The 27,864-nt window shown below is 32.2% G+C and overlaps 13 protein-coding genes across 14 annotated transcripts in view; 4 read left to right on the forward strand and 9 right to left on the reverse strand.

Annotated features, from left to right (window-relative positions):
- LOC123007857 (A disintegrin and metalloproteinase with thrombospondin motifs 7) overlaps positions 1-9,532 on the forward strand; it is a 22,821-nt gene extending 13,289 nt beyond the window's left edge. Inside the window, exons 7-14 of the mRNA XM_044403342.1 lie at positions 1,142-1,288; positions 1,407-1,647; positions 3,807-4,122; positions 4,168-4,295; positions 4,342-4,592; positions 8,329-8,446; positions 8,795-9,139; positions 9,186-9,532. Of these exons, the coding sequence (XP_044259277.1) occupies positions 1,142-1,288; positions 1,407-1,647; positions 3,807-4,122; positions 4,168-4,295; positions 4,342-4,592; positions 8,329-8,446; positions 8,795-9,139; positions 9,186-9,320 (1,681 nt within the window). The 3' untranslated portion in view covers positions 9,321-9,532. The remainder of the gene's footprint in view (positions 1-1,141; positions 1,289-1,406; positions 1,648-3,806; positions 4,123-4,167; positions 4,296-4,341; positions 4,593-8,328; positions 8,447-8,794; positions 9,140-9,185) is intronic.
- Positions 9,533-11,221: 1,689 nt separating this feature from the next.
- LOC123007867 lies at positions 11,222-11,927 on the reverse strand. Of its 2 annotated transcripts, none has more exons than XM_044403355.1 (4): positions 11,790-11,927; positions 11,560-11,750; positions 11,403-11,513; positions 11,222-11,355 (listed from the first exon to the last, which is right to left on the reverse strand). In XM_044403355.1, the coding sequence occupies exons 1-4, from the start codon at positions 11,925-11,927 to the stop codon at positions 11,262-11,264; spliced, it is 534 nt and encodes a 177-aa protein (XP_044259290.1). In that variant the 3' UTR covers positions 11,222-11,261. The 2 variants fall into 2 exon arrangements, with proteins under 2 accessions (XP_044259290.1, XP_044259291.1); XM_044403356.1 differs by having other exon boundaries at positions 11,560-11,733; positions 11,790-11,925.
- Positions 11,928-12,068: 141 nt separating this feature from the next.
- On the reverse strand, positions 12,069-12,738 carry LOC123007320. Its single transcript, XM_044402553.1, has 4 exons — positions 12,574-12,738; positions 12,350-12,528; positions 12,256-12,296; positions 12,069-12,196 (listed from the first exon to the last, which is right to left on the reverse strand). The coding sequence occupies exons 1-4, from the start codon at positions 12,709-12,711 to the stop codon at positions 12,186-12,188; spliced, it is 369 nt and encodes a 122-aa protein (XP_044258488.1). The 5' UTR covers positions 12,712-12,738; the 3' UTR covers positions 12,069-12,185.
- An 87-nt stretch (positions 12,739-12,825) lies between these two features.
- Positions 12,826-13,835, reverse strand: LOC123007316 (elongation of very long chain fatty acids protein 7-like). The gene is made up of 4 exons (XM_044402549.1): positions 13,758-13,835; positions 13,522-13,712; positions 13,231-13,474; positions 12,826-13,184 (listed from the first exon to the last, which is right to left on the reverse strand). Exons 1-4 carry the CDS (start codon positions 13,792-13,794, stop codon positions 12,871-12,873), a joined length of 786 nt encoding a protein of 261 aa, XP_044258484.1. The 5' UTR covers positions 13,795-13,835; the 3' UTR covers positions 12,826-12,870.
- Positions 13,836-14,032: 197 nt separating this feature from the next.
- Positions 14,033-15,378, reverse strand: LOC123007319. The gene is made up of 4 exons (XM_044402552.1): positions 15,189-15,378; positions 14,566-14,732; positions 14,406-14,516; positions 14,033-14,348 (listed from the first exon to the last, which is right to left on the reverse strand). The coding sequence occupies exons 1-4, from the start codon at positions 15,330-15,332 to the stop codon at positions 14,234-14,236; spliced, it is 537 nt and encodes a 178-aa protein (XP_044258487.1). The 5' UTR covers positions 15,333-15,378; the 3' UTR covers positions 14,033-14,233.
- LOC123007317 lies at positions 15,254-16,487 on the forward strand. The gene is made up of 4 exons (XM_044402550.1): positions 15,254-15,920; positions 15,967-16,124; positions 16,168-16,281; positions 16,328-16,487. Exons 1-4 carry the CDS (start codon positions 15,648-15,650, stop codon positions 16,437-16,439), a joined length of 657 nt encoding a protein of 218 aa, XP_044258485.1. The 5' UTR covers positions 15,254-15,647; the 3' UTR covers positions 16,440-16,487.
- A 30-nt stretch (positions 16,488-16,517) lies between these two features.
- On the forward strand, positions 16,518-17,348 carry LOC123007318. The gene is made up of 3 exons (XM_044402551.1): positions 16,518-16,737; positions 16,792-17,096; positions 17,142-17,348. Exons 1-3 carry the CDS (start codon positions 16,603-16,605, stop codon positions 17,290-17,292), a joined length of 591 nt encoding a protein of 196 aa, XP_044258486.1. The 5' UTR covers positions 16,518-16,602; the 3' UTR covers positions 17,293-17,348.
- A 22-nt stretch (positions 17,349-17,370) lies between these two features.
- On the reverse strand, positions 17,371-18,132 carry LOC123007612. Its single transcript, XM_044402997.1, has 4 exons — positions 17,977-18,132; positions 17,733-17,923; positions 17,575-17,685; positions 17,371-17,527 (listed from the first exon to the last, which is right to left on the reverse strand). The coding sequence occupies exons 1-4, from the start codon at positions 18,130-18,132 to the stop codon at positions 17,371-17,373; spliced, it is 615 nt and encodes a 204-aa protein (XP_044258932.1).
- Positions 18,133-18,321: 189 nt separating this feature from the next.
- On the reverse strand, positions 18,322-19,153 carry LOC123007373. The gene is made up of 4 exons (XM_044402637.1): positions 18,969-19,153; positions 18,733-18,923; positions 18,569-18,679; positions 18,322-18,518 (listed from the first exon to the last, which is right to left on the reverse strand). Exons 1-4 carry the CDS (start codon positions 19,095-19,097, stop codon positions 18,365-18,367), a joined length of 585 nt encoding a protein of 194 aa, XP_044258572.1. The 5' UTR covers positions 19,098-19,153; the 3' UTR covers positions 18,322-18,364.
- A 1,505-nt stretch (positions 19,154-20,658) lies between these two features.
- Positions 20,659-21,456, reverse strand: LOC123007374. Its single transcript, XM_044402638.1, has 4 exons — positions 21,301-21,456; positions 21,063-21,256; positions 20,897-21,007; positions 20,659-20,835 (listed from the first exon to the last, which is right to left on the reverse strand). Exons 1-4 carry the CDS (start codon positions 21,424-21,426, stop codon positions 20,691-20,693), a joined length of 576 nt encoding a protein of 191 aa, XP_044258573.1. The 5' UTR covers positions 21,427-21,456; the 3' UTR covers positions 20,659-20,690.
- Positions 21,457-21,466: 10 nt separating this feature from the next.
- Positions 21,467-23,001, reverse strand: LOC123007371. The gene is made up of 4 exons (XM_044402636.1): positions 22,199-23,001; positions 21,931-22,124; positions 21,768-21,875; positions 21,467-21,715 (listed from the first exon to the last, which is right to left on the reverse strand). Exons 1-4 carry the CDS (start codon positions 22,322-22,324, stop codon positions 21,541-21,543), a joined length of 603 nt encoding a protein of 200 aa, XP_044258571.1. The 5' UTR covers positions 22,325-23,001; the 3' UTR covers positions 21,467-21,540.
- Positions 23,002-24,053: 1,052 nt separating this feature from the next.
- The window catches only part of LOC123007336, a 28,208-nt gene continuing 24,397 nt past the window's right edge, over positions 24,054-27,864 (reverse strand). The window contains exons 2-5 of the mRNA XM_044402575.1: positions 24,849-25,008; positions 24,610-24,800; positions 24,391-24,498; positions 24,054-24,299 (exon numbers count right to left, since the gene is read on the reverse strand). Of these exons, the coding sequence (XP_044258510.1) occupies positions 24,095-24,299; positions 24,391-24,498; positions 24,610-24,800; positions 24,849-25,008 (664 nt within the window). The 3' untranslated portion in view covers positions 24,054-24,094. The remainder of the gene's footprint in view (positions 24,300-24,390; positions 24,499-24,609; positions 24,801-24,848; positions 25,009-27,864) is intronic.
- LOC123007335 lies at positions 25,117-27,767 on the forward strand. The gene is made up of 5 exons (XM_044402574.1): positions 25,117-25,301; positions 26,801-27,134; positions 27,187-27,321; positions 27,433-27,540; positions 27,591-27,767. Exons 1-5 carry the CDS (start codon positions 25,136-25,138, stop codon positions 27,724-27,726), a joined length of 879 nt encoding a protein of 292 aa, XP_044258509.1. The 5' UTR covers positions 25,117-25,135; the 3' UTR covers positions 27,727-27,767.

Here is a 27,864-nt window from a genome sequence, read left to right on the forward strand (position 1 = left end):
TTGAATTCTTTAATATGAATTTTTAAAATTATATTTGAAATAAACTTTAAAATAATTTTAAATAAACAAAATTTGGGTGTACAAAACATATATTAAAAAAGGGAGAATTATAATCAAAATACAACAGAATAAGAAACAAGGAGTTAAATTTAAAAAACAAGGTCATGACTGTTTGAATAAGACACAATTTAGACACTTTTACTTTCTATTCTGTGTAACAAAGGCAACTAAAAATTGCATCAAACAATGGAGTAAAACTGTTTTTAGATTTTTGAAAATTTGATTTTCCAATTATTATTAATAATGAAAATATTTGTTAGTGAAAATTTGGCAACTATAATAAGGCAAAAAAAAAATTACGTTCTTGTTCATTCTGTAGAATAGAATAGTTTAAAAACCGAGATAACAAAGAATTGGATTTCCTTGGTTAAATACAAGCGCGGACACAAGGGGGGTAAAGGGGTAATTACCCCCCCAGCCAACAAAAAAGTTGTATACTTTTTTTTAATAGTCAAGTTAAAATAATAATAATAATAATAATAAAATAAGTTTATTGTAGTGCACAACAAATAAAAAAAATTACAGTAAGTTCTGAGAGTGACCGCCATTTTCCAAACATCTTTGACACCTTGTTTGGTCAACTGCCCACTCTGGTAGAAAGATTGATTTTGTGATTTAAATCACAGTTATCATTTATTTGTTGTTTTTGAATATTTTATTAGTTTTGTTGTTTTTATTAAAGAAGTTTATAAATTTGTTTATTTATTTTTTATCATTATATTTAATTGTTTATTATAAAAACTTTTTTATTTGATTACTACCCCTCTCCAGTTGAAACTTCTAAATCCGCCCTTGGTTAAATCTCGCACTGAATAAGACGATAATCAAACTTGCATATTCTTTAATTAATCAGACTCGAACCCTTTTTCAAGTTTTTTGGCTTAATTAAAAATGAAAAAGAAGAGCCATGACAAACTGGAAAACATTATTCGAGTCGGCTTGCAAGCTATTATCTCGATTCGAAATCGATAAGTCTGAGAAAAATCCCTACTGTGGGCGTATCTTTACCAACATTTGCATTAATGATAATTAATAATCTTTCAACACTTGTCGATAATTACTCCAAGTCTTACTTTTATAGCTTCGGAATGTACCACGACACTGAAAAAATCGGTTGTAGAGGCAGGCAGGGCAACACCTCGCACATCATGACTCCGAGCTTCGAAGCCGACACCGTGGGGGTCAGCTGGTCTCGATGTAGCCGTCGCGACATCACCAACTTTCTTGAGTAAGTGCCTCTTTTCCGATTACAAGCACCATAAATTTAAAGACACTCCTAATTACCTTTTAATATTACCTTCGCGCAATTTATGTGGCGTTTTGAAATATGCTTTGCGTTTTTTAAGCAAGGGACTCGGACTGTGTCTGCAAGACGAACCGGAAGATAATGAAGACTACGAATACCCGGAACTGCCCCCCGGAGCAATGTACAACGCGGATTACCAGTGCCGGTTTCAATTTGGGGCCGAGACGACTGTGTGCTCGCCGTTGGATGAGATATGTGTGAGGTTGTGGTGTCTCGTAAATGACACTTGTACGACGCAGCTGAGGCCGGCAGCCCCCGGGACTTATTGCGGAAAACACAAGGTTTGAGACAGTTTTTATAATTGCGTCTTTAGTAATTAAAACAAAACAGGTCTTTATGAAATTGGATGCAAATTATCAAAGACCACCTAGGACTCGCATTTGCAATTAATTAACTATACACATACGACATAATTGCTTCCTCTTTAATCGTTTTATGGAGCGCAAGTCATTATTTATTAACGTAAATAAATTATCAAAGTAATTTCGGGTTTTGCAACTGATTTTACCTGAGATTATTACAAATTTCAGGAACGTTCACTTGAAGAATAATCATACAAAGTTTTTAAATTTTCTTTTTAATCAGTGAGTTGGAGTTGAAATTAATTTTGCTTTTTCTTTATGAAAACTTTTAATGAATCTTGTTATTATATTTTGTACATCGATTTCGTGTTATTTGGAGCGATCTAGACTAAAAGCAAGGGTGGAAAATTACATGAATATTATTTTACAAAACATCAGTCAACTCTTTAAAAAAAAACGTTGCAAAAATATCGTTTTAATTTATTTACCTAGTCTTTGCATAATTCAATAACAGGCATCTAAGCTAAAATTAATAAAAAGGACTAATGAAATTGCCTTTTTAATTTTATGCTATCTTATCTTAATTAAGTACTTAAATGTGAGGCTAAAATTTCATCCCTCTAAAGAGATAAAATGCTAAAAATTACAAATATGTATATCTCTGGCTTGACTTTTAAACGTAAAAAGGGGTGGATATTAAGGCTCTTAATTTAATTTTATCTTTGATTTTATACCAAAACTGCAAACGTAACACATTTTTTGCTTCACCTGAAACGTGCAAAGTTAAAGTTAAATAACAAAAATGTTTGCAAAAACATACTTTTAATAAATGGCAATTTAAAAACAGCTTTAAGATAAAAAACAGGAAGTTTTTAATAAAAACATACTTTATTCAATGAATGAATTAATTATCAAAGTGACATCTTTATCAAAACAATAAAACCATGAATGTGATGGGATTTAAAAATCAAGAAAAAAATTAACTTTTCTCTTCAATGAGTCAGAATAATGAAAGATATGCTCGTTTCAAGATAAAATTTTTTGCTCTAGTTAACTCAATCCGGAAACATAGTATATACTCGTATTGTCCTATTTCCAGATTTTCTTTAAGAATATTAATTTTAGAATATTCAACCTTGATAAAAAAATATGAATGCATTTAACAATAAATTGAGTCACTGTTGCTTGATATCTAGAAAAATCAAGAAATATTTGTTTTAGCGATATTTTGGAGTAACAAAATTAATTATTGAAAAAATTATTAAAGTAAATGTCAGTTTTTGTTATGAGACTGACTGTTGCAATAGGTTTCATCATTTTTTATCCACACATTTGAAAGCCAAAAGTTTTAAAAATGCAGTTTTTGGTCAGTCACAAACTTTTAGGAGGATAAAATAAAGAAAATATCAACTGAAAGTAAACTAAAACATTTTTATTTAATTTAATTTAAATGAATTTGGCAAGTCTTTGCTACATACTGATTTAACAAATGTGAATCTAGATATTGTTTTCACATTATATTCATGAATTTTTTGATTAGCATAATTTACTTTACTTTCAACCTTTTTTTCTTCTTTGTGCTTCTTGATTTTCCATTATTGCTAATAACAAACCGCTTCCGTCAAAGTCCAAATTTGTTCACTACCTTAAACTACCTCTCTCATATTGTTTATTTAAATCATAAATACCAAAACTTATCAATCTCAAACCCCCTGCAGGTATTGGTAGTCGAATTGACTCATCTTCTTAATCCCCAACTTTTACCGTAAGAGGATTAAATTTATTTGGTGGTCGAATTGACCTACTCCGGTTTCGAAGAAGAATCTTTTTTGAGAAAATTTTTGAAATATTTAACATTATTTTTCGTATGTCTACGTACCTAATTTCGCTTTAGTTCAGTCTTACAAGATAATGAAAAGGAATGGAAAACAAGTGTTTTCATATTTTGGAGACCTTTTATTAATTTTATTAAATTAAACTGCAGTTTTTGTAAAAATGTTGCTTGTTTGAACTTATCGATGCCACTGTGGCTATCAATCCCCGTCATAATTATCCCTCGTGTGTCATCTCTGTCGCTATAATCCGAGACAAATGATTTCTGTTGAACCAGCAATTAATAATAGTTTTATCGGTTTCAGTGGTGTCAGGATCAGAAATGCGTGCCGATAATGGAGCCCCCTGTCGCGATCGACGGCGGATGGGGCGACTGGAGTTCCTGGAGTGAATGTTCTCGCACCTGTGGTGCCGGCGTGTCCGTCACACAAAGAGAATGCGACCACCCGACACCGACAGCCGGAGGCCGTTTCTGCATTGGAGAGCGAAGACGCTACCGGATGTGCAACACCGATCCTTGCCCCGACAACACCCTCACATTCCGCGCCCTCCAGTGCTCCAAACACAACAACAAGACCTACGAAGGGAAAAAGTACGCGTGGCAGCCCTACTTCGACCAAGGTAAATAATATGTTTTTTGATACATTGATAAGTCGCTGTTTGCAGAAGAGCCGTGTCAATTATACTGCAGCGACGCTAATGAAACGGTGATCGTTCCTTGGGGCGAGTTCGCGGCCGACGGGACCCCTTGCAACGTGGGGGCGCGCGACGTCTGCATCTCCGGGATTTGCAGAGTAAGATCAATAAATAATTTTAAGCAAGGTTTTTAAATTCGTGCAGAAAGTGGGATGCGACTGGGTGGTCGACTCCACGGCTCAAGAAGATGAGTGCGGGATCTGTCAAGGAGACGGGACGAAATGCGACAAAATCGAAGGCTTGTACAGCAAACAGAGCCACTCTCCGGGATATCGAGAAGTTGTAGTAATACCACCCGGTGCACGGAATATCCGCATCGAGGAAAAGGATCACTCCGAAAACTACATCAGCATTGGGAGCGCTCTCGCCAAGAAATTCTATCTCAATGGAAAACGGTACGTTACGAGAAAATTGTTTCGCTAATTAGAACAGCCCGAAATACATCAACGGCGAGAATTATCCAACGAACAATTTATTTTGGGAGGTTTGAATTACGATAAAGCGATGCGAATTCGAACATTAAGTAAATGGCAAGGAATTTTTCAATCAGCAAATTCCCAAATTCATAATCGATCAGTTGTTTAAATAAGACAACTTGTGTCATTGACATTTAACATTCTAATCATTCTAAGTGAAGGCTTAAATGACAAATGACAAAAGCAAAATATTGTAAGTATGTATTAAAAAATATTTTCATACTCGTAATTGTATTTTTTTTTTAATTGTTTCACTTATTACGTTTCTGAAATAAGGATATTCCTTGAACAAAATTTCTTTTTTGTTTGCTTCTTAAAATTATCACAATAAATGTGTAGAAGAGGTGTTTCCTCTCTTCCGCCAGCCATATTTCCGGATAATTTGTCCAGCATTTTTAATTTTGAATAACAGTATATGTTTTTCGAAAACAAAAAGAAAAAAAGACCATTTTACTCCAGTGGCAATTTTTCAATCTTACTATTCTCTGTTTTGCTATTTTTTTATTTATAGACTTTGAATCATTTTCAATAAATTTCCGACTCCAGCTAAACTATTTCACTTAGAATTTTAGTGGAATATACAGGCTGAATATAAAGTATGGAACCAAGCGTTTTTTTTTAAATCATTTGCTTTCATAAAATAATAATTAATATAAATTGAAGTAATGTAAAAAACTGAAAACGAAATTTTGTTTTGTTTTTGAGTTATGCGATCTTTTTGTCAAAATTGTAATTTATGTAAAAAAAAAATTTTTTGAAAATTAAATATAAAGTAAAGTAACTCTTAGATCATAACCTTCATGAGAAAAATGGTTTTATAGTGGGTTGCTATTTAAAAAAAATGTAGAACTCTAAAACTTAATTTTATTCTTGCTAGAACATCACATTTTTATAGTATAATTTATTTTGTTAAGTTAAGCAAAAAACGTTTGGTTCCATACTTTTTATTCATCTCGTATATTGAAATATTCTCATTATGCAGGTCTACTAAGTCTACTAAGAGTATATTTTAACATTAACTTTTGAACTTTATCTAATATGTACCTAACTAGATAAAAAATAGCGTTTGCTACGTGCATGTAAACTTTTTTTTATTGTTTTCACTATTCCTCATAATAAATGTTATTAGAATGCTAATGTACGGAAGAAAACTAATGGTTTGTATTATTTCATTATTATTATTTCATTGGGCATTGTCAGCTGCACAAAATGTCTCTGAGAAAACGAATAAACTTATTAATTATTTCTTACAATTTTTTTTGTACTAAACATCTTTAGCATAGAAGTAACACAAATTATTAATTTTCTTCAGGTAATTAACATAGATTAATTAATATTTATTATAAAATTAAAAAAACCTTAAAGAATAAAGTTTTTGTGACAAACGCTGATCTTTGTGTAATTATTAGTTTTTGATATAAATTTTCATTTATGGATAAATTTTTGAGTAATTTTCTTGTTTAGTCAATTTAATTTAATAAAATTTTATGACGTCTTTTCAATTTAAACCATGCGTTTTGTCGATTTAATAACTCTTTCAGGGACCCACCACATTTTTGGCCGAATCGGTACGGTGCCGGTGGGTCAAAATTTAACCCACCTTTTTAACTCACCTTAATTTATATTTTTGAGCAGTTATGCTCATTAATGGTGATATTTTTAATAATACAGACATTATTCTTGTAGAGTTTACCACATTTTTTTTATTTACAATCAATGAACTTAAAATTATTATGAAAACTATACAATTTATTAATAAGTTTGAAATACCTACATTTTTATACTTATTTTAACTTAAAAAAAATTGAATTGTTTTTTGAGAATATACACATAATGGATAATGATTATTATAAATACAAAGAGGAACAAAAAAACAAAACAAAAAAAATTCTTTCATTGGGATTAGAATTACGATCCTTGGGTTTATCAGGCACATACTTTCCTATTTCGACTTGTAGGCTTCGTGACGTCATTGAGCATTTCCAACCTATGTAGGTAACCACATTCGCTTAACATTACATTGATAAAATTTTGCTTTTTACTAACTGTATTTTGTATTATTCTTAATTATTCTTAGTTTTTTGAGATATGAATGGTATGACCTGACGTTGTCAAAAATTACAACAATAACATGAACTTTGTTGATAAATTTGATCAGTTGATGACGTACAGTGATGGACAGTGCATTTCGTCCACCCAATTTCTGTGAATTCACAAAAATTCACTGTAGCCTGTACTTTATTGTCATGATAACTGACACTGTCAAGTTTAATTAAATTCTTATTCATTTTGGATCGTCTAAAAATGGATTGGTACTATACCTCAAGCAATGTAAGACAAAGCACAGGTAAAAAGTATATAAGGAATATCGGGCATTTTATCAACATGATAAATGTTCATCAAAGTTCTCAAACAAGGTTAGAAAAACCTAAACACTAATTTACACTTTTACTCTGTCATGGAAATTGGTTGGACAAAGTTCACTGTCCGTCACTGTACTCAATTGAAAAAGTCATAAATGGTGGCACTGAATTTTTTTCTATTTCGTTGATACTTGCATTATGTAACACCAAGCAACAAGAGTCTCGAAGTAACTGCCAGTGTGTAACTTGTAGAGTGTTTCTTTGTTAAGGCAAACAGAAAAACTGCTTTCAAGCATATTATTCCAAAAAATAATAACTTTTGTTAGCTATCGTACGTATTATTTAGTTTGCTTTTGTTTTCATTATTTGTTGTTATTTTTCTTTGTTCGTTACTATTTTATTTTATTAATTTATTTTTTTAATGCCTATTATGTCACTGAATAAGTAATAGACCATGACTACTTCATATTAAGAATAATTTGAAATTATCAAAAATGTACGAAATTTTGTGAGGGGTTCATGAAGTTAATGAGATTTACGGAGAAAGTAAAAAGTCTGAAATCTAAAATAATTGGTCATAGACCGATGAAGTGTTAGTTAGTTAGTGCTATTTTAATACCTATTTTTTAAAACAACTTGAAAAATGATTATTTTTAAAATCCAGTAAATAGCTGTACCTGTACGGTATTTTAAATACATTAAAGTGTGTACCTGAAAGAGTTAAACAGCTACGAAAATTACAAATATTTTTCAATATTAATACCGCTATCCTAGTTTTTAGTTTGGTTTTGGAATCGTTTTAATATTTTAATGTTGGAAGATATACAACAAAATAAAAAGGTAGGAGTTGTAGAATTTCTGTTTTGTTATTTTTTACAAACAAAATATAAATTCAACCGCTCATAAAGATACATGTTTTCAAATTAAATTTGTTTACTTTGTCTTTTTTTTTCTTTACTCTATTTTTGTAAACCTGCTAAATGGAATAACGCGCGTTTTTAAGTGCTTTCTTTGACATTGTGAGTGAATGAAATAATTTTTTTCGATATTTTTTTTAAATTGTCTTGTTATGTCTTAGGACAGTTGTTGAGACATTAAAAAATTCAATAAACATTCTTTGACGACGAACCAGACTTACAAGTACATATCTAATTTTTTAAGAAAAATTAAAAAATTAAAAAGCGCATGTTTCGTTATTTAAATAAACTTGTTTGTATCAGATAACATCGTCCCAGAATCCTCTTCTCTGTAACGATATTGTCTTTTAATTCACGATATTGCTTGTTTTGCAGTCACATCACGTTACCGGGCGAATATACCGTGGCAGGGGCCCAAGCCCTTTACGAAAGGGACAACCAGTTGGAGAAGATTCGAATACCGGGTCCGATACGAGAACCAATAGTCGTTTACGTAAGTCATTTCGAAAATCTACTTCTCCTTCCTCTTGATTTATATTGTCGTTTCTCATCGACCTTACCGTGAGCTACACTGCGTGTTCATTCATTATACACAGGGAATTCACTTAATTGAATTCGGCGAAACACGTTTTTCCTTACTTTTTTATTCGAGTTTGCCTTTTTGCTCATTGAAATTTCCATCACTTGCAATAATGGTAAACCCGGTGCAATTTTTCAAAACTTTGCAAGCAATATTAGCAATCCTTTATCATTTTATCGGGCAGCAATCGTGAAAATATTGCCGGCACATGCGACCACACATTGTGATTTAGCGTTGTTTCAGTTTTTTGTCGTTTTTCAGGTAATTTTCAGAGGAAAAGTCCATAACCCGGGCGTGGAATACAAGTACTCGATTTCAAAACCCGAAACGACCCAACAACTCAAATACACGTGGATCATGGGTGACTGGTCGCAGTGCTCGGCCACGTGTGGTGGAGGCGTGCAGGAGCGCCGACCCTTGTGCCAGGAATCGACGGTAAGGAGTGTCCCATCGGTGGTCGATGGGACGTCGAGGATTGTGGATGAGATAACGTGTGATGGGTCGGAACGCCCCGATATGATGGTCAGGACGTGTAATGACGATCCTTGTCCGACCCACTGGTGGGTGGGTCCTTGGCAGAGTTGTCCGGTGACGTGCTCCAGAGAGGTAAGTAGGGACATCTGGACGAAGCGGGCGTAAATGGAACTTTCAGGGAGAGAAAGTGCTGAAAAGGAGAAGTGTGATGTGTGTAGATGGACAGGAGATGGCGCTGCCTGACCGATTTTGTGACAGACATGTGAAACCCCTGGAATATACGCATTGCAGGGCTCTACCAATTTGCGATTGAAAAAATTATTGTTGTTGTATAGAATTAACCTAATTTTATTTATGTTGTAGAAGAGTTTTTAACAACACAATACTCATAAAATGTACCATGTAATCCACAATACAGTTTTCTATTTTTTGGTTTCCATTTTGAATTATATGGTATAAAATATAAGACTGATTTTGTATTAGGTATTAATTGTACTAATTTCCCTAATAAAAAGTATAGTTGCATTTTTTTCTTTATTTTTTCTCATAAAAAACTTGGAACCATAAAAAGGAGAAATGGGACATAAAATGCAGTTGGTGGTATTGGTGGTAGTCCAAAATTCAATTTAAAAAAATTTAATAACGTGTTTTCAATTTAAACCATGCGTTTTTTTTTATTTAAAAAATAACTGCAAAAATAGCTATTTTGTTACAAATACCTAAAGTACAATTTTTTGCGAAGTACAATCATTTTGCATGATTGTTTCCGGACGAGGCGAAGCCGAGTTGTTTGTATAATTAAAATCTAGAAAACAGTTGTTTATTTTTCTATTTATTTGCTTATATTTTGGTCACTTTTTTAAATTATATTTTGCTTTTTGTTGCTATTTCATGCAAACAAGTATTGAAAATTTTTGTAAAAAAACATACAAAGAAAAAATGTGACATAACATGCAATGGGTGGTATTGGTGGTAGTCCAAAATTCAGGTTAAAAATAAGTTGAAACGAATAAAATTAAAGCAAAACTATATTTTTCAGTTGTAATTTTAAAAAGTAATAATTTTTGTTTGCACAATGTCCAGTGTTGTGTTTCATTTTGTAATTTTTTTGCTTAAAAGCTTCCACAGGTGCAATTGAATACCAACTATATATGAAAAAGTGGACTAAATACCTGCCTAAAAGCTATAACTCTACCTAAAAACTTTTTTGATAGAACACACTTGAATGGAAAAAAGAATCTGATATAAATGTAATACACTAAAATATAAATTATCATAAATCCGAAAAACAATTATCACAGAAAGTACCTACATTATAGACTAAAATTGCCAATCAAAATATATAGGGTGAATATAAAGTATGGAACCAAGCGGTTTAATTAATATAAATTAAAGTAATATAAAAAATGTGATCGTATTTTGAGAACGAAATTTTGTCTTGTTCTTCAGTGAAGCGATTTTTTTTCGTCAATTTTTTTTTAATTAAATATAAAGTAGATCGTTGTAATCCTTAGATCATAACCTCTATGACAAAATTGGTTTTATAGTGGGCTGCCTTTTAAAAAAAATAAAAAAATTGTAATACTCAAAAAAAATGCAAAAATTTTATTCTTGATAAAACATCACATTTTTATAGTACTTTATCATTCATTCAGCAATTAGTTTTTTCAAAAAATTAATAGCTTAAGCAAAAAACGTTTGGTTTCATACTTTTTATTCACCTGGTATATTTGAAATAAATTGTACAAAAAATAGTTTCTAGAATTACCTATTTTGCATGTAAAGTTGAAGAAGTTTGTAAATTAGCTCAAAATATATTCCTACGATAATAATTAATTAAAAGTTTGGAGAGGAGTTTTAACTAAAACTTAGTTTTTGTTTCGGAGAGTCTTAAATTGAAACTGACTTATTTCAATTTTATTGCGTTTACGATAAAACCAATCAAATATGCTAACGAAAAAATTCGTGTTTAGTTTATAGTATGGGAAAATTAAAATTACTAAAGCATTTCTAGTGAAACAATTACAGATTTAAGTATCTGTGATAAAATAGTTAATTAACATTTAAAAGCTACTAGTTTTAATAAATGTTATTTTTATCTACCTTTGTCAATGTTTACGTCCCAAAGACAAAAAATAGCCAGGGCCATCAGTTGTTTTACATGTAGGACAATTCAACGGCTTTGAATCACTGATGGGTGTATTTTTTTTTTTAATGTAATACAACTACAAGTTTTATTTACACATTTATTACATTAAAAACTTGATAAAAAGGATTCCATAAGTGGCAGCGGACATTCAAAAAATGTCTTGTAGTAGCACGGTTTAACGTAATTTGGTCCAAAGTCACTAAAAAAAATAATCGACGATAGTGACATACAATAACAAAGACTTACGAAAATAAGATTTTTAAAATGTCTTTAAGTAAAGAAATTCGGTCAGAATTTACAAATTCTTGTGCCTCACATATTATTCTCTTTACACAAGCATTACCGTCTAGTCCATTTCTAGAAAAACTGTGTAGAAAACAAGTCCCAAGTTGGTGAAACTTACTTGTTGAAAACTTTCTCTAGACTTAATAAAATATCACGTTTTTGTCTGTAATGTCGCGAATTTTTGAATTTTTTCAAGTCTTTTAAAGGAGTTGTACCACTTGGTAAAGGGAAAGGAACATCGCACTCAAGCACGACATTAAACCCTTTGGGTTGTTCTTCCATCAACGGTTTACTCAAAGAAAATGAAATCTAGAATTAATTATTAATTAACTCCTAAATTTAACTCACCACGAAATTGCTTTTTTCTGGAAACGCCAAGTAACGTTTTTTTCGCGAGAGAAAAACATTATTTCGCGTTATTTTCGTAAACTGACAAATAGTCAGAGTGATTAAGCAGAATATTAAGATGTGCGTTAAAAGCTGCATTGTCACAAACTAATTCCGTGTTGATTAAAACATAAATAAATTGTCACCAAGTTATCTGTCTAAGAAGTTAGCAGTTGTTCGTTAAACTTACTAACGATGAAAAATACACAAATTCAAAAAATAAATAATATTGTATTTTAGGTTGCCTAACACAAAATTTATTCAAATTTGAAACTGCCTAAAATATATTTCATTACGGAAATTGTGCAATTGGAAAAAGTGGACATGTTGCAAGGTCTAGTCCGAATTTCTGGCTCGCTAAAAATTGCCTGGAAAACATTTTTTACAAAAGACTGTGTTTCAGAATCGATGAACTGTTGAGCCTCACATATCATTCTTTTTACGCAAGCATTACCATTTAAATCGTATCTAGAATCACATTTGAATAAACATTCGATTTTGTGAAGTAAAAATTATAATACTTATCAAAAGCGCTTTCAAAACTTGCTAAAAGTTCCCTCTTCTGAATGTAATGATTTCTTTTGAAACTTTTATGCAATCTTGTATCACTCGGTAAAGGAAAAGGAACATCGCATTCCAGACAAAGCACAAAGCCTTTAGGTTGAGTCATCATAAAAGGTTTACCGAGAGTCATACTTATCTGAAATTATTTCATATAAAGCTATTTTTAAACTGTCTCACTTACCACAAAGTTGCTGCGTTCGGGAAAAGTTAAATAACGTTTTTGTCGAGCAAGAAAAATGTTTTTTCGAATAATTTTAGTTTTCTGAGACTGAATCGTTAAAATCAAAGAAACTAAAATAACAAATTTTAAAAAAGTCATCTCGTAACTAATTAATTTCAGTATGGAACTGGAACAACTGTTACAAGTCGGTTAAATATGTGAGTAAAATTTTAACACTTCTTTGTTTAATTTGGGTATAAATAATACAACACAACGTTTTCAGAACTTTTAATTGGCTACAAAAATAACACCCTGTTTCTATTTAACTTTCTTCTTGTCGTTTCGAAGATAAGTCGCTTTGAAAAAGCTTGCAAACATAAAAAACAAGAAAATTGCATCAAAGACAACAATCCCGAAAACGATAAAGGGTAAACCACATTTCGGGTTTAAAATTATTTGAGACACATGAACTATTATTATAACAAATTGAACCATTTGAACTAGAGTCATAATGGGCTTTAAAAAGCTTGACACTTTTTGAAATCCAGGCCCCAAAGTTGTGACGAAATAATAACTGTACATCAGGACATGAACACCAGAATTTAACATAAACCAAAATGCTGTAAGTCCTCCTGAAAGAAATAAATTTAAAACTGCCAACATAAAAAAAACACATACCTGGATAATATCTCGTTAGAAACCAAACAAGTAACAATGTTGATGTATGATGATAAATGTGAAGACCTGAAATTTGGTTGAGTTTTTTCCTCATTAGGAAAAAGACAGTTTCCACCAATTCTACAATTTTTATTAGAAAAACGTAATAACAGATTTTTAAGCGTCTTTGTGATTTGGGAGTGTTTTCGTGCGTAAAAGTATCGCAATTCCAGTTATATAAAGGTTCTGAAAGTGGTGTCATAAACTAGAAATATAGTGTATTAAATTTTTCAGTAATCGTACTTCACTTACTTGGTAAACAACGTATGTGCAAGCAACTATTTGAAATATATTGTAAAAGAAAATAATAGTTTTGAGTGTATAAGGTTCTTTCTTTTTCATATACTGGGGTACAATTACATAAATGAGCAACAAATAAATTGCTAGAAAGACAAAACTTGGTGTTGGACTGTTTAACAAAAATTTATTTTTTATTAAAGTATCTAGAAAAAATCTTTAAGTAAAAAAAAAGATGAAGCTAAACTTACCCCCAATTTCAATCAGGTAATTGTAGTAACCCAACATTTTCGCAAAACTTCAAGCTGTTTGTGACTGTAATTACTTTTACTTATATAACTTTAACATACTGTTGCACTATCATTATCTAAACTTATACTTTGAACAAATACAATTACTATAAAACATTGATTTGAAATGAAATAAACATTAGTTGATACATTACTTCCAAGGACTTTTAAGGGATAAGAAAAACAATTTATTCCTGTTTTTCAAATTTAAATTTTAGGAATAAATAAACATGTTGTTGACTTTTATTAAAATTTACTGCCAGTAAAAACACAAACAATACACCCAACAGATAAATATAAAGTTTGTTTCGCATTTATTGAAACTAAATAGAGTAGAAAAATTAATCGCCTAGTTTTCAATCTGATGGCTCACATTCACTTGTGCATTTTCCTCAATAAACTCTAAAAATAAGGCACGTTTCCGCTTCAAATAATTTTTATGTGGTAAACAAACTTCCTAAAATGTAGCTGAGAAATGGTATTTCGCATTCCAGAGCCGTTATGGCACGACAGGAATCCTCGTATCTCACTCCGAAATCAATTTCAGAGGACCTAAAAAATAAATAACAACTTCAAACCCTAAATCACGTCTTATCAAAAAACATTTACATGAATATAGCCGATAAGAAGTTTGCGACTAGAGATTTTCCTTCCGTATGAATATAATGATGAGCGTCACAAATCATTCTTTTCACACATGCACTGCCATTCAAACCCCCTCTGAAAATAACTGATGTTACGCTTCATCGAACCCATATTTGAACCATACTGAAAAAAGGCTTTCTCCAATTGAAACAAAACATCGCGTTTGTGCAATTTTCGTTTTTTGAACCATCTTGTGTCACTTGGAAGATTGAAAGGTATGTCCATTTCCAACGCAAGGTTCCATCCTCGAGGTTGGACAATTAGTAAGGCTTTGAGGAGAGATAAAGTTAGCTAAAATTAAATTAAATGTATTAGTTTGATTAACAACAATTGTTTCAGATACAAAGTTTAATTACTTTAAACTAGATTTATTTCAGCGCTGTTTTATCGATTAGGTCTCCACCGCCGAATCTGGAGAATACAGTAAAGGTTTAACCATTCCAAAATCACTGATTTTTAACCAAACAAGCCAAAGAATTATAAATTTATAAGTACAATTTTGTTTTTCTTAAAGTGTTTCAATTTTAATTAAGTTGAAGTCAGTGTTTTTGAATTATGGTGTGTCATTTGACTCACCCTCTCGTTCAAACACTTGAACAAAATTTGCATGTACACATCCTAAAATCCTTGAGCTCCTGATACTTGTCTGAATATTTTAACCCCCAAAACGGCTTTAAAATTTAAAATAAAGCTCCTCCCTCCATCTATCTACTCACGAAAAGAATTATAAAAGTGTTACTTACTCACCACTAAATTGCTGTCTTCAGGGAATGTCAAATATCGTTTTTTTCGCACTAATGGGTTAAGTTGGACTGTTTTAGTAACGTGAGAAAAAACGAAATTTATTAAAATATTGATAAGGATTATCCTGAAGAGCATCTCGTGTTGCATTTCCACAAACTAGAGTTTAACTAATGATAAAAACTTGACACGTATTTGTTAAATGTTTCAATAAAAGCAAAAGAATTTATTTATTTTTGTTTGATTATTTACTTAACCGAGAATTTGTTTGGTTGCAAAATGAAATAGTAAAAATTAATGTTGTTTGATCGCTCCCGTTTCATTTTGTGTAAAAAATATTAAGCAAAAATCAATGTTGATTTACGGAGCGGAAAATCTGAGGAAATTTGCGCCACTTAATTAGGGAAATCTTCGAAGGAAATCTCGGATGATCCAATTAGGAAAAAGTGTGAAATTGAATCAGATATGTTTGTTTGGAAAAATAAACCGCTACATCGTCCGGTTTACTCAACTGTAAACTATATTTATGTTACTGTACTCTGTGTCAAAATCGATAAGCATCGCGACAAAATCTTGAAAATAATCTCCGGAATAATGCACGAGACAATCGTCAAACTTTTATTGCCATTATCTTGTTTGGTGTTCTTGAGTGTTATCGTCGCTTCGAATGGCGCAAATTCCGAATACAAACATCGAGTAAAAAGAAAAGTTGTTTTCAGTAAAAGTAGCAAATTTTTCGTACGTATTCATCCTTAAAAAATCACCCAATTTGAGGCATTTTTAGGTCAGATTGAACGGCAAAGACAATATGTTAAATTACACCGAAATTTTCGCTCATGGATGGACTTTCAGGATAAATTACGACCTCCCGGAGACAATTCCCAAGAGACACCAATTTTTCAAGAGAGACGTTCACGCCGAATTAGACGGCATCGCAGATGAGTAAGTTTCCGTGTTAAAAATTCTTCGGTTGATTTTTCCATAGGTCCCTTCGTGGAGTCTATTCCTGCATCCTCAAATACATCTGCGAGAGAGTCGCGGAGGTGAAAGCGGCGCAAAAGTGTGGCATTTTCTGCGGCATCGGTAACATTATACTCAGGTAATAAATCACGGCTTTTAACGTTTGAATGATTTGATTTTTTCAGCTCGTTAACTGCCGAATCGGAATTTTTTAAAGCGTTTGTCAACAAATGCGAGCACCACTCGGATAATTGCCCTTACGTGTACAAAGACGCCAAATTTGTTTACCAAACTTAAATTGTAATTGTGATCAAAAATTTTTGCTAATAAATTCAACCAGATGTTCCTCTCGTTTGTCAATTAGTACCCAACCGCTAACTTTCTTACTTACACAAGAGACTGCGACAGAAGGTCGTTTAACTTAATACATCACTCCAAGTTAAGCAAATCTGTCAAAATCATGAAAATCCTGCTAAATTTGTCAATCCTAACCCTTTTAATACACTCAATCTGTGGCCTTTTGGACACGAGTGGTGAGTTATTATCGCGACAAAAACGTTATTTAATCTGGAAGGAAGGTATCAACTGGGTCCAGGTACACTTTGCAATCAATTTAAACTTGTATTAACATTAATAAAACCCTTGAAAGATGATTGCAGGAATAGGACTCCCGATTGAATTACGAGATCAAAGCATCACTGTGGGAACAGTAGTAAAAGCGTTTTATTTACTCCCCAATAACAGCACCTACTACACCCACCCCTCTATCGATTATGCGAGGAAAAAACGTTCTTCGACCCGGTGGGTGGCATATAAATTAATCGAGGGTTTTTTTGAAAGAAACGGCTACGGAGATGGGAAAGCGTGTCTTTTGAGGAGCATATGCGAGGTTTCCGCCAAACCCTTTGAGAAAAAAACAGGAATTTTGGCTGAAATTGTTCACGCGATTCTGACGTGAGTCGTAAGAAATTTATCGAATTTTTTTAAAGGTGGTTTTAGGCCGTCGACGACGAGGGAAACGCTCGACAATCATCTGAATTGCGAGTATCACGCCGCTGAAAAACTCGGGAAGGAAGTAGACAATTGCGAGGCGTTATTTCCAGAATGTCCGCTAAATTTTATTCAGCAATTCACCAAAATGCTCTCATGAATAAGAAAAATTAAAAAACGAAGGTTGTAACCCGATTTGTTGGAAATAAAATCTAATAAAAAAATATGACTTTATTAATTAATTGAAAAATTCAGGTACAGTAAACAGGTCAATTAAATTCATGTTGCACTCTTTGAAAATTTGCTCGCAATTGTGGCCCTTCTGGCCCAAAACCTGGGCGGCATAATACTCATTGTCTCTATGGTGAGTGACTCCTTCGTTGGTAGTTGTCGGGCTGTAATAAGACACTTTCCTCCCTGCATAGCAAAATTATTAACTTACGTGAAAAATGTATGAATGAGTTCGGCGAAAAGTCCAAAGTTTTTCTCTAAAGGAGTTCTCGCAACTTCACAGATAGTTCGCAAAAGACACGATTTCCCTCCAAACCCTCGCCTAACAAAAAATTGACAAACTTAACTTTCCCACAAAGAAATTCTTACATTTCTAATGCTTGTGTCAACAATGCGTATAAATCCCAGCGACTTGCTCCTCGTTTTTTTCGTTGAAAAGTAACAAAAGGTTGGCGAAGTTCGGTGACGTTTGTGGGGTATCTATAGTTGGCTTTGATTACCATTCCTACGATGACTGTTTCTGGTTTTAAATCGACTGGAATTCCGACGCCGAAAATAGCCTGCAATTCCCCAAATTGGAATTTTATTTAAAAATAAAAAAAAACGTTTTAACCAGGAGTTTGCTACCGCCCTGTGGCCAAATCAAAGTCCGCTTTTCGCGGCTTAAACTATCTCCTCCCTTGACTATGAATAAAAGGAAAAAAGTGAGCAAAAACGACTCACACTTAATCATTTTGGCGGAAGTGTTGCTGAGGGTAAGGATTGCCATCTTAAATTACCCGAATACTTGCATTTCCAATTTGAGTCTTATTGAAACCTTAATCAAATCAGTAAATTTTTATTGTGGAAATGTCTCACTAACTAAATATTGGATTAGGTGTAAGGTCGATGTTTCCAAGTGTCAACTGTTGATGTCTCAATTATACCATCAAGAGTAAACAAAATAACACAATTGATCCGCTAGACACTTGTTGATTTTATATTTTCAAAAAAAAAACAGTCTACAAGTTGTCATAAATTGTGATCATATCTAATAAGCTTGTACGACAGTCGTGAAAGACTTTTCCGCAATTTCCTTTTTCTTTTCCAATCAATTGTGCAGCGTAATATTCGTTATCAGCATTCAATTCGACATTTTCGTTAGTACTGCTTGGTCTACAATTGCGATTTCTTATTACCTGAAAAAAAAACAAGATTTTTCTTACGTGAAAATTGTGTGAATCAGCTCGTGGAAAAATCCGTAATTCTTTTCGAGGGGAGTATGAGCGACTTCACAGATAGTTCGCAGAATGCAAGGTTTTCCTTCAAATCCGCGCCTAGAAGTCAGTCAAATTTTTACAATTTAATTAATTTCAAATTCAAATCTCACATCTCGAAAGCTTGTGACAATACATTGTAAATGTCCCATCGAGTTGCTGACCGTTTTTTCCGTTCGTAAGTGACATAAGGAGCTTTTAATTCAGTGACATTTTCAGGAACGTGATAAGTTGCTTTGAAGACAGTCCCGACTATTACTGTTTCTTTTTTCAAATCAACTGGGATTCCAAAACCTGCAATTGCCTTCAAGTAAGCGTAAATATTTTTGCAGAAAAAACTGGTAATTACTTGGACCACTCCGGTGCCTTTGGGCCAAATCAGGGTTCGTTTTTCTCGACTCAAAGGATGGTATCTCAAAAATTGAGCCGAAATTATCAATAATTGAGAAACAATTAAGAAGAAGACAATCTTAGGCATTTCGAAAAAGACTGAAATAATGAATTTTGAAATTGTCTCACGTCGAATTTGAGTAACTGTTATGTAGATCAGATTGCTACTAATTTGTGATCCAATATTTAGATATTAAAATTAGTCTAGAGAAGAAGGAGTGTCACCTTTTCACACAAATATTGAGTTTCAGATTTTTTGATTCAGAGTCAGAAGAAGCATCATTGAAAGAACAGATACCACATGAGTAAAAAACTGAAAATTTTCGGTCAATATTTGGGTAAGTTGCAATAAACAATAAAAATCTACTCTGATAACAATTCAAAATCGCAAATTTTGTTAACAAAAGTAGAAAAAAGGAAAACAAAATTGTTAACAAACTCTTGCCTACTTAATAAATCGAGTATTTGGCTGATTGTCAATTTGTCGCAGCATTTGACAAGTATTGAAAATTTTGTTATTATTTTTGACTTTTTATTTTAATCCAGTTTTTAAAATAAAAAAAATTAAATAAAAAAAAACAAAATAGGAAAACAATATTTTAATTTTAGGCGTTTTTTTTATGACAGCCTCTGTTTATTAGAAATATTAATTTTGTTCTCATTTATACATACTATACATTTATACATAATATAATTAAATCAGTAATCTAAAAATTATTGGGTCTTCATTTGAATTATCAAAAAACAACTTAAATTGCTTTATTTTGGCAGAAAACTGTTATTTAAGCAATTACTTTGTTGAAATTTATTGATTTAGGTTGATTTCTGGCTTAAAATCTATAGGAAATAATTGCTTTATTTTGACGGAAAACTGTTATTTAAGCAATTATGTTTATAAAATACATAGATTTAAAAAGATTTCTGGGTTATAATCGAGCAAAATTAAATTGGAAATAGTTCAAATTGTTTTATTTTGACAGAAAACTGTTACTTAACCATTTATTTTGTTGAAATATATTGATTTAGGTTGATTTCTGGCTTAAAATTGAACCTAATTGATTTGGAATAGCACAAATTGCTTCATTTGGGCATAAAAAGAATTATTTTTATAAAATACATTGATTTAGATTGGTTTTTGTATTAAAATCAAGCAAAATTAGACTGGAAATAGCTCAAATTGCTTTATTTTGTCAGAAAACTATTATTCTTCTTATATTGCAACTTTGTTAACATCAAAAAATTTAAAAAAGATTCGACTTTGATTTAGTTTAGATTAAAATTGTTTGTAAAAAAAACAATTTGAATTCTGTCCAGGGAAATTAATTTTAGTTGTAGCTTGAGTTAATACGTAATCCAATTTAAAATCTGACTAGACCTTTCCGAGTTTAAGCTTAATTAAAATTGTAACAAAACAGCTTAATTGTTTATATAATTTTTTTATGTCTTTTAGGACAAATTAATTGATTGCAATTAAATGTTTTATACTCTTCGACTTTTAATTGCTTGTTTAAAAAATTGAGAGTAATAAATTCTTGATTCTTGAGCATTCCACAAACGTGAATTTTAAATTATATTCTACATACTTTAATTAAAGTTCTAGCAAAGTTCCTAGGTATTTTTAGAACTTTTAAAAAAATGTAAAACTTGAGGATTTCTGGAAATTCTTTATTGAAGAAAAATATTAAATAGTAAACATATCCAACAAATTGTGTTGACAGTCATCAAACTTCGCTTTGCAGGACTCCCCGGACTTCCTACCCAACTTCTGCGCAGCAAAATATTCATTATCGCTATGCGATCGCACTTTTTCCTTCGTCGTACTTGGACTGCAAGCATGCAAGCAAAAAATTACACATTAATTAAATTTCAGTTTCAGGGCGCAATCACCTGAAAACCACATGCATCAATTCATCAAAAAGTCCATAATTTCTATCAAGCGGACTATGCGATAACTCACAAATGGCTCTCAATATGCAAGATTTACCGCCAAATCCACGCCTACAACAAAAACCCTTTGATAAATTACCACAAAAATAACAAAAATAAATCACACATTTGCCACATCTGAGCCAAAAGATCATAAATATCCCATCTGGAAAGTGACCGTTTCCTTCTCTCGTAGTAAACATTCCCGAATGGTTTTATATCAGACACGTTTGTCGGTAATCTATAATAGCCTTTAATAATCCAACCGATAACTACAGTCTCTAATTGGAGGTCGAGAGGGACACCAATCCCTGTAATTATCTGAACACAAAAAAATTACCAGAAATTAATAAAACTGTACTAACTTGTAATCTGCTATTTCTGCCTCGGCTCGGCTCCCAAATCAAGGTTCTTTTTTCCCGACTTGACTCGGTAAATTTTCCAATAAACACGTTCAAAATTAGTAGAAGAGTTAGTTTGTTCGAGAACATCTTCAAACGCGATTATGCAAATGAGCCGACTTTGAGTTCACAACTCTCTAAGATAATAATTCACAGTTAGCTAACGGAACTTTGTTTATTCAAGTAATTGTTACATTGTGTGATTTATAACAAATCCAAATGATAAAAAGTAGAGTAATAACCGAGCGCAAGATCAATCAGTGAGAAAGGGCAACCGGGAAACAACTCGAAACATTCTTCCTTGAATTTGATTCGTTTTTTCGCCGCTGTATTATACTGAACCTGTTTCCCCTCATCTCCTTTATTATACTCCGGATACCTGAAACAGCAATATCAACATTATAAAATACAAGCTATCGGAGCCCTCTGACCTGAACACGATTCGTAAAATTTCATCGACGAGACTTTCTCCTTTCGGTTTTAACCGTGAAGCTTCACATAAAGCTCTTAAAACACAGTCGCGTCCATTGTAACCCATTCTGTTGTTGCAAACAAGTTATGTTATCTCTTAAGTTGACACAAAAATTTACTTACGATCGCATTATGGTTTCTATTTTCGTGTAAAGTTCACGCCGATGTCGCCTCTGCATCACTTCCTTCGGTTTATCCAAGAGTTCTTTAAACGGTTTCGTGTCATTTGGGAGTTCGTACGAGATGCCCCAGTTTATGCCTTCAGTGAATATTTCACCTGGAGTTATTCCCGTTTGAGCAGTCATGCATATTGCGATCTGAAAATTAAATTCGGCTAATGTAAGAGATAAAATGGAAATTTCAAATTAAGTTAAATTAACTAAATACGTACGGATAAACTCGAGCCTTCGGGAAATACGAGATATCGCTTTTTACGAGATAAAAGCTCGTTAGAGGAGACAAAGTTCGTAAAAATTACGATAATGATAAATCGAAATAGGCTTTGAGCTGGTGTCATCTTGCAGTCAATAACTCTGTGAGAAAACGGGGAGAAAACACTGTTATTTTCTTGCGTTGACGATAATTGGGTAAATAAATAAAAAACGCGTATGTTAGTTATCTGATGTCAAAAGACAGCAAAAGTCTAATTTAAAATTTTGCAATTTGTAAGAAAACTGTAAAGCTTGTTATTATTGTAATTAAATTAAAACTCAAAAAAAAAATCAGTATTACATTATCCATAATCTACAATAATCCTAAAAAATTACTTGTTGTAGTAGGTGATCTGCTTTTTTTACAAGTTGGTAGCTACATTGACAAAATTTTAAAATCTTCAAAAACAATCACTTGACTAAAACACTGAATTAATTATTAATTAAAATTTATTAAATTATTAATTAAAAATTCTTAAGATCACCTTCTAATATCAGCCAACAACACAAAAACTTCTTTTAATAGAACATTTTAACTTGACAAATTATTTTTACACTGTTTTACCTCTCTGAAACCACATTTTGCCCAGTTTTTTCTTATTTTTTTTCTTTTATTTCTTTTTAAATTTTACTCTTTTGCTAAATGAATTGGGTTCGAAATTACTAATTGCAACATTTCGCAATATATAAAGCTGTATTTCCTATCTAAAGAAAAAAAAACTTAATTTTTCAACAACTACTTATAATAAACAATAATAATAAGAAAGTAACAAGAGTCCTGAATAGTTTCCAGTTTTCATTTTCATCGCAAAAATTTTCACAAAATGTTACTCAACACATTTTAACTTACAGATTCGCTGAAAACATTGTTTGAAATTAGAAATACGTCTGAAATTAAAACAAAAATTGTGAAGATTTTAGGCAATAACGAGAATTCACTAAGATTTTGCAAGCAATTTTTCTTAAATGATAACAATTTCAAATCAATCGAAAAAGTTATGTCTGCATAAGTATTAAAATTTTAACACTTGTTTAAATAAAAAAATGTTGATTTTCGTTTCAAATGTCTAAAAAAAACGTTTATTTGCTTTGTTTTTTTTTTGCTTATTGTTTTGGAAAAATTAATTGATAAATAATAAAAGTACTACAAATAATAAAAATGTGGACGTTTCTAAAAAATAAAATTTTCAAACTCTTAAAAGAATTAAATAAAGAAATGTCGATTTTAAGGCGTTTCAAATGGCTACAAATGCATTTTAAAAGCTTAATGTTTTTTGATCATTGTTAAGATGTTTGGAGGAACCACCTTTACAATTAGAAGGAAAAAAAACGTAATTTCTCAGAAATTTTACTGTTTTTGCAATTACAGAAAATTAATGTTTTGTTGATACTCAATATAGATTTTAAAATTATCATCTATGATTCTAAACTCTAAAGTATTAATTATACCAGGTAAACGGACCGTATAAAACGTTGTTTGCTTTTTTTTGGTTATTGTTTTGAAAAAACTATTTTTAAATAAAAAAAACTTTAAAAATGTGGACGTTTCTAAAGAATAAATTTTTTCAAATTTTGTTTTTAAGTTTTGCAAATATTTTTTCAAATAGCAATCTTCTATAAAACCTTTTTTTACAAAAACTATGACCCAAAGATTACAACTGTCTAAAAAATTTCATATAAATTGTTATTTTGAAAACAAAAATCGCATAATTTAAAAACAAAACAAAATTTCATTCTCAAAACACAATTACAGCAAAAGGCTTGGTTTCCTAATTTTTGTTGACTTTGTATAAAAGCATAAAATTAAAACACGTTTTACTTTAAATTTTATTAACTTGATGAGGGGTGATAAAAAATCATAAATCGTCGTTTGATGTGAGCTGATGAGCTTCCTGTGCATAATCGTTGTAATATCCTAGCGCAAGATCCACAAGCGATATCGTGCAAGCTGGAAACATGTCGGCACAATCCTGTTGCTTGTTTTGTCGTGCTCGGCGATAAGCTGAATGATATAAGCGATGCTCTTCAGGTTCGAATACCGATATGGTCTCTCCCGGAAACCTATCAATCAATACCGATTAATTATCTTCTCGCTTAAAGCGGAAGTCGCTCGCAATCACTTTAATTTTCAACTTCATACTAAATGACTTACTTGAACACAAGACGGATCAATTGTTCTGATAGAGTGGAGCTTTTACGACCCATCCGAGAAGCTTCACATAAAGCACGATAGATACAAGTCCTGCCGTCGAACCCCATCCTAAAAAATGTAAGAAATTGTTCAGCTAGAACAAAGATTTCGGTGACATTATTTCAACAGCACGTAACGCCCTTCCCTAAGGCCCTTAACCCTCACGTATGCCCCACTTACGAGTCCATTATAACTTCGGCTTTGCTGTACAAATCTCTCCTATGTCTCCTCCTCAGAATAAAATTCTTCTTGTCGTCGAAATATTCCCGAAATGTGGTTCTATTAGGCAAATCGTAGGACACGCCGTAATTCACCCCTTCGGTGAAAATTCCTCCGGGAATAATCGTTTGAGCCGTCATACAGAACGCCCACTACAACCCCTCTTGTAATTTCAGGTAGCAAAACAAAAAAAAACTCACAATCAACGTGGATCCATCCGGGAAAGCCACATATCTTTTACGACGCGAAAGAATTCCTCTGTCATTCTTAGATCCACCCGAATTTATTTCAGGAACAAACAACATAAAAACTCCGATGAAGTACAACCCGAGCTTCATTTTTCCCAAAGAAGTGGCCATACTGTGGCCAATAAATCCAGTATTAGAACAGTTGCGATAATTTAATCAGCGAAAAATGTACCGTTTCACAACGGTTGAAACAATTAGCGGTTTAGAACCCAAGTGGAATTCCTATAGTCGGTGCAAAAATGGCAACGAAAGCTTTGTGTCTCGCGATTCTTGCAATTTTTGCGATAAAAGCAACATTGCAAACTTTGCAAAATGATATAATAGCGCGGCTAAACGACACTGACAAAACTTTATCGAGAAAACGAAGATATCTTATTTTTCCGGAGGGAAGCTCTCTGCAACTAGGTCAGTACTTATTTTTTTATTGTGCGTTAAATTGTGTCAATCTTTTGATTTGACACACCCCTCAGACAAATTTTTACTTCTCTGGAGACCAACACAAAACCTTGAAAAGATTTCTGATAAAATTGAAATATGAAACAATAAATTTCAGGAAGCGTAAGAGATAAATTGTCTTGTTCCTGTTTAAAAATCCATTAGATAAAACGGGGGCTTCCGGGTATTGACAAACTTGACACTTGAGTGAATCTTCATAAGAAAACGCAGCACGTGCTAGCGGCCCTATTAATTCAGAAGGACATTTTTTAAAGCTTATCTCCGGCCGTTTCGTCTAAAATGAAAATTTAGATATTGAAATTAAATTTAAAAATCTATGGAAATAAATCTATCAACTGTTATTGCGTGTTTCACTACTCGGAAAAATCATTTTTCCGGAAAAATCAGCGCTCGCCCTAAGCAAACAGTTCAACTCAAGTTAAACATCCTCATTAGCTTAAACAAACAAAAAGATCCCTAAAATATCAGTTATTTGAGTTAACTCAATCAGTTATTTTCTTACAGCCGAAAACGTCGAAATTTTAAACAAATTTTTCCAATTAATGTAAAGACCGTAACAGTTTTGACACTTTTCCGGGTTTCTAAATGCTAAAAAAATATCTCAACTTCACCTCCGGATTTCGCCCGGAAACAAACAAAACTAAAATAAAATAAATTTTAATTTGAGATTTTTATTAAGTAGATACAAGGTTTTTGTTTATTATTCACGTTATATTCTGAATGTATCTGGAAAATGTAAGGCATGCTTTGTGAAATAAGTTAAAGTTTATGAAACGAGCAGCTAAGCGCGAGTTTTATAAAAATCGAATACCCACAAATGACTTATGAAACGAGTTTTTATGTTTTATTTCCTCTATTTTGAGCATTTTACGTACTGTTTAAAAAAAAAAAATTCAGAATTTAAGAATTTTTGCCCTAATAAGGTGGTGGTTGGTAATAAATGTCACAAAGTTTCAAAAATTCGATTTTGAAGTGTCAAGTCTCGAATATTTTTCAAAATTTTATTAAATTAACAATGAATACTGCAAATATTTCATGTACACCACCTAAAACAAAAATATCGCTCAAAACGCCGCTGAAAATCACCATCACCACCATCTAGAAAGTAAATTGTACTAGTTTATTTCAGCTCCCGAATTGGTGTTGAAATGGCTCATTAAAGCATCGGTTTTTGTATCGAAATAAGCTTTCTTTCAGATGCAAAGTAGAAAAAAAACAGTTTTCTGACAAATGTTGTTTTTGTTTTTTTATGGCTCTAATAAGTATACAAATGCAATTTAGAAAAACCATTAAATTTCTCTATTGGATTAAAACACAGATGAGAATATCTGTTCTTTTATTAAAAAAGAAACAGTTTTAATTTTTTGACAAACACTCAAAACTATAAATGAAATATCTCCAAAATTGTAGCGTTGTTCGAATTAACTTAATTAGTCATTTCTTTGCAGTTTACTGTTTTACCATGCCATCCGTCGGCGTGGGCCAAATTTTCACCGTTGGCTCCACTGTTGCCTTGGCTTGGGAATTACCGCACGATCCTTTTGTACCATTTAGAAGGCCCTCTGAACTACTCCATCGCGTTGACAAGCCTGAAAAGCAAACTTCCGGCGGTTGGGAGTTACAAAACACCAAATCGCCAACATCTGTCACTTATAAAAAAACTTATTACAACCCTTTCCTTATCAATAAACCACCAGGGGTTGGTTATAGCACTATTAAAGGATTTGTGCCAATGACACCAGTTGAGGCAAAAAAGAAAACTTATTATCGCAAAACAAATCAGTAATTTTTGTTAAAATTTTTGTAGAGTGAGAATAAACTGGTTGTTTCATAGGTATCGAACTATTCAACAAAATAAGAAAAAAGTTTATAACGAGCCTGTCACAACTTATTTGCATCCTGTTTACCACAAGATATACAGAAGGACGCGTCGAGATTTATACGCCAAGATAGAAAAGTTGTTCACGGGGTAAGTGCTCTCATCTTTGTTTGCTTAGCAAAGAGTTGAAAAAATACTCTCAATCGATCAGTAAGCGCGTAATTTACTAAGAAGCATTGTTTAAACAAAATCTATTTGCAGACTAAGTAGAGACGGCAAGGCTTGTTTGCTCAAAGCCGTTTGCGAAGTCAGCAAAGCAACCACCGAACGAGGCACTTTTCTCGAAGAACTCATCAAAGTTATTTTTAGGCAAGTAATCCAGTTTTAGAGAAATTTAGAAATTTTTTGCATGTTTACAGAGTCAGACACCATCAAGACGAAGGACACCAAGAAAGAGACGAATACGATTTGGCAGCGAACAAACAACATAATTGCACTGAAATGTATCCAACATGTGAGCATTCCATTTGGAATGGAATGTTTTCTTTCGTTTAATCGATAAATTGATTAATAAAAAATGAACATAAATTATCTGGAATTTCCTTTAAAGGCGACACTTTTTCGCAATAAAACACTCGACTAAATCGAATAAGTCGCCTATGTGGGGCAAAAACGAGCCTGAAACGGCTGAAA

The sequence above is a fragment of the Tribolium madens genome, unplaced genomic scaffold, assembly GCF_015345945.1.
Source record: "Tribolium madens isolate multiple individuals breed KSU strain unplaced genomic scaffold, Tmad_KSU_1.1 Scaffold_3;HRSCAF=73;Tcas5.2_LG2, whole genome shotgun sequence".
Taxonomy (NCBI): domain Eukaryota; kingdom Metazoa; phylum Arthropoda; class Insecta; order Coleoptera; family Tenebrionidae; genus Tribolium; species Tribolium madens.

What these genes read in the sequence shown, in the direction of transcription:
- LOC123007335 (XM_044402574.1), top strand. Translation starts at nt 25,136, where the DNA reads ATGGCAACGAAAGCTTTGTGTCTCGCGATTCTTGCAATTTTTGCGATA. An exon ending in ATAGAAAAGTTGTTCACGGG is followed by an intron (nt 27,322 to 27,432) that starts GTAAGTGCTCTC and finishes ATCTATTTGCAG; the next exon opens with ACTAAGTAGAGACGGCAAGG. An exon ending in CTCATCAAAGTTATTTTTAG is followed by an intron (nt 27,541 to 27,590) that starts GCAAGTAATCCA and finishes GCATGTTTACAG; the next exon opens with AGTCAGACACCATCAAGACG.
- LOC123007317 (XM_044402550.1), top strand. Translation starts at nt 15,648, where the DNA reads ATGTTTGTTTGGAAAAATAAACCGCTACATCGTCCGGTTTACTCAACT. An exon ending in GTAAAAGTAGCAAATTTTTC is followed by an intron (nt 15,921 to 15,966) that starts GTACGTATTCAT and finishes AGGCATTTTTAG; the next exon opens with GTCAGATTGAACGGCAAAGA. An exon ending in TTAGACGGCATCGCAGATGA is followed by an intron (nt 16,125 to 16,167) that starts GTAAGTTTCCGT and finishes ATTTTTCCATAG; the next exon opens with GTCCCTTCGTGGAGTCTATT.
- LOC123007371 (XM_044402636.1), bottom strand. Translation starts at nt 22,324, where the DNA reads ATGACACCAGCTCAAAGCCTATTTCGATTTATCATTATCGTAATTTTT. An exon ending in CCGAAGGCTCGAGTTTATCC is followed by an intron (nt 22,125 to 22,198) that starts GTACGTATTTAG and finishes TTTAATTTTCAG; the next exon opens with ATCGCAATATGCATGACTGC. An exon ending in ATTTTACGAATCGTGTTCAG is followed by an intron (nt 21,716 to 21,767) that starts GTCAGAGGGCTC and finishes TTGCTGTTTCAG; the next exon opens with GTATCCGGAGTATAATAAAG.
- LOC123007867 (XM_044403355.1), bottom strand. Translation starts at nt 11,927, where the DNA reads ATGCAGCTTTTAACGCACATCTTAATATTCTGCTTAATCACTCTGACT. An exon ending in CAGAAAAAAGCAATTTCGTG is followed by an intron (nt 11,751 to 11,789) that starts GTGAGTTAAATT and finishes AATTAATTCTAG; the next exon opens with ATTTCATTTTCTTTGAGTAA. An exon ending in CTAGAGAAAGTTTTCAACAA is followed by an intron (nt 11,514 to 11,559) that starts GTAAGTTTCACC and finishes CAGTTTTTCTAG; the next exon opens with AAATGGACTAGACGGTAATG.
- LOC123007374 (XM_044402638.1), bottom strand. Translation starts at nt 21,426, where the DNA reads ATGTTCTCGAACAAACTAACTCTTCTACTAATTTTGAACGTGTTTATT. An exon ending in GCAGAAATAGCAGATTACAA is followed by an intron (nt 21,257 to 21,300) that starts GTTAGTACAGTT and finishes TTTTGTGTTCAG; the next exon opens with ATAATTACAGGGATTGGTGT. An exon ending in TTGGCTCAGATGTGGCAAAT is followed by an intron (nt 21,008 to 21,062) that starts GTGTGATTTATT and finishes TTTTTGTTGTAG; the next exon opens with GCGTGGATTTGGCGGTAAAT.
- LOC123007373 (XM_044402637.1), bottom strand. Translation starts at nt 19,097, where the DNA reads ATGCCTAAGATTGTCTTCTTCTTAATTGTTTCTCAATTATTGATAATT. An exon ending in AAGGCACCGGAGTGGTCCAA is followed by an intron (nt 18,924 to 18,968) that starts GTAATTACCAGT and finishes GCTTACTTGAAG; the next exon opens with GCAATTGCAGGTTTTGGAAT. An exon ending in TTGTCACAAGCTTTCGAGAT is followed by an intron (nt 18,680 to 18,732) that starts GTGAGATTTGAA and finishes ACTGACTTCTAG; the next exon opens with GCGCGGATTTGAAGGAAAAC.
- LOC123007320 (XM_044402553.1), bottom strand. Translation starts at nt 12,711, where the DNA reads ATGACTTTTTTAAAATTTGTTATTTTAGTTTCTTTGATTTTAACGATT. An exon ending in CCGAACGCAGCAACTTTGTG is followed by an intron (nt 12,529 to 12,573) that starts GTAAGTGAGACA and finishes AAATAATTTCAG; the next exon opens with ATAAGTATGACTCTCGGTAA. An exon ending in TTTGAAAGCGCTTTTGATAA is followed by an intron (nt 12,297 to 12,349) that starts GTATTATAATTT and finishes ATGTGATTCTAG; the next exon opens with ATACGATTTAAATGGTAATG.
- LOC123007612 (XM_044402997.1), bottom strand. Translation starts at nt 18,132, where the DNA reads ATGGCAATCCTTACCCTCAGCAACACTTCCGCCAAAATGATTAAGTGT. An exon ending in AGGGCGGTAGCAAACTCCTG is followed by an intron (nt 17,924 to 17,976) that starts GTTAAAACGTTT and finishes GGGGAATTGCAG; the next exon opens with GCTATTTTCGGCGTCGGAAT. An exon ending in TTGACACAAGCATTAGAAAT is followed by an intron (nt 17,686 to 17,732) that starts GTAAGAATTTCT and finishes ATTTTTTGTTAG; the next exon opens with GCGAGGGTTTGGAGGGAAAT.
- LOC123007316 (XM_044402549.1), bottom strand. Translation starts at nt 13,794, where the DNA reads ATGTTGGGTTACTACAATTACCTGATTGAAATTGGGG. An exon ending in TTACCTGATTGAAATTGGGG is followed by an intron (nt 13,713 to 13,757) that starts GTAAGTTTAGCT and finishes GATTTTTTCTAG; the next exon opens with ATACTTTAATAAAAAATAAA. An exon ending in TCTAACGAGATATTATCCAG is followed by an intron (nt 13,185 to 13,230) that starts GTATGTGTTTTT and finishes TATTTCTTTCAG; the next exon opens with GAGGACTTACAGCATTTTGG.
- LOC123007319 (XM_044402552.1), bottom strand. Translation starts at nt 15,332, where the DNA reads ATGCAACACGAGATGCTCTTCAGGATAATCCTTATCAATATTTTAATA. An exon ending in TTGGAGAAAGCCTTTTTTCA is followed by an intron (nt 14,517 to 14,565) that starts GTATGGTTCAAA and finishes AGTTATTTTCAG; the next exon opens with AGGGGGTTTGAATGGCAGTG. An exon ending in TTCTTATCGGCTATATTCAT is followed by an intron (nt 14,349 to 14,405) that starts GTAAATGTTTTT and finishes TTTATTTTTTAG; the next exon opens with GTCCTCTGAAATTGATTTCG.
- LOC123007318 (XM_044402551.1), top strand. Translation starts at nt 16,603, where the DNA reads ATGAAAATCCTGCTAAATTTGTCAATCCTAACCCTTTTAATACACTCA. An exon ending in AAGGTATCAACTGGGTCCAG is followed by an intron (nt 16,738 to 16,791) that starts GTACACTTTGCA and finishes AACCCTTGAAAG; the next exon opens with ATGATTGCAGGAATAGGACT. An exon ending in ATTGTTCACGCGATTCTGAC is followed by an intron (nt 17,097 to 17,141) that starts GTGAGTCGTAAG and finishes AGGTGGTTTTAG; the next exon opens with GCCGTCGACGACGAGGGAAA.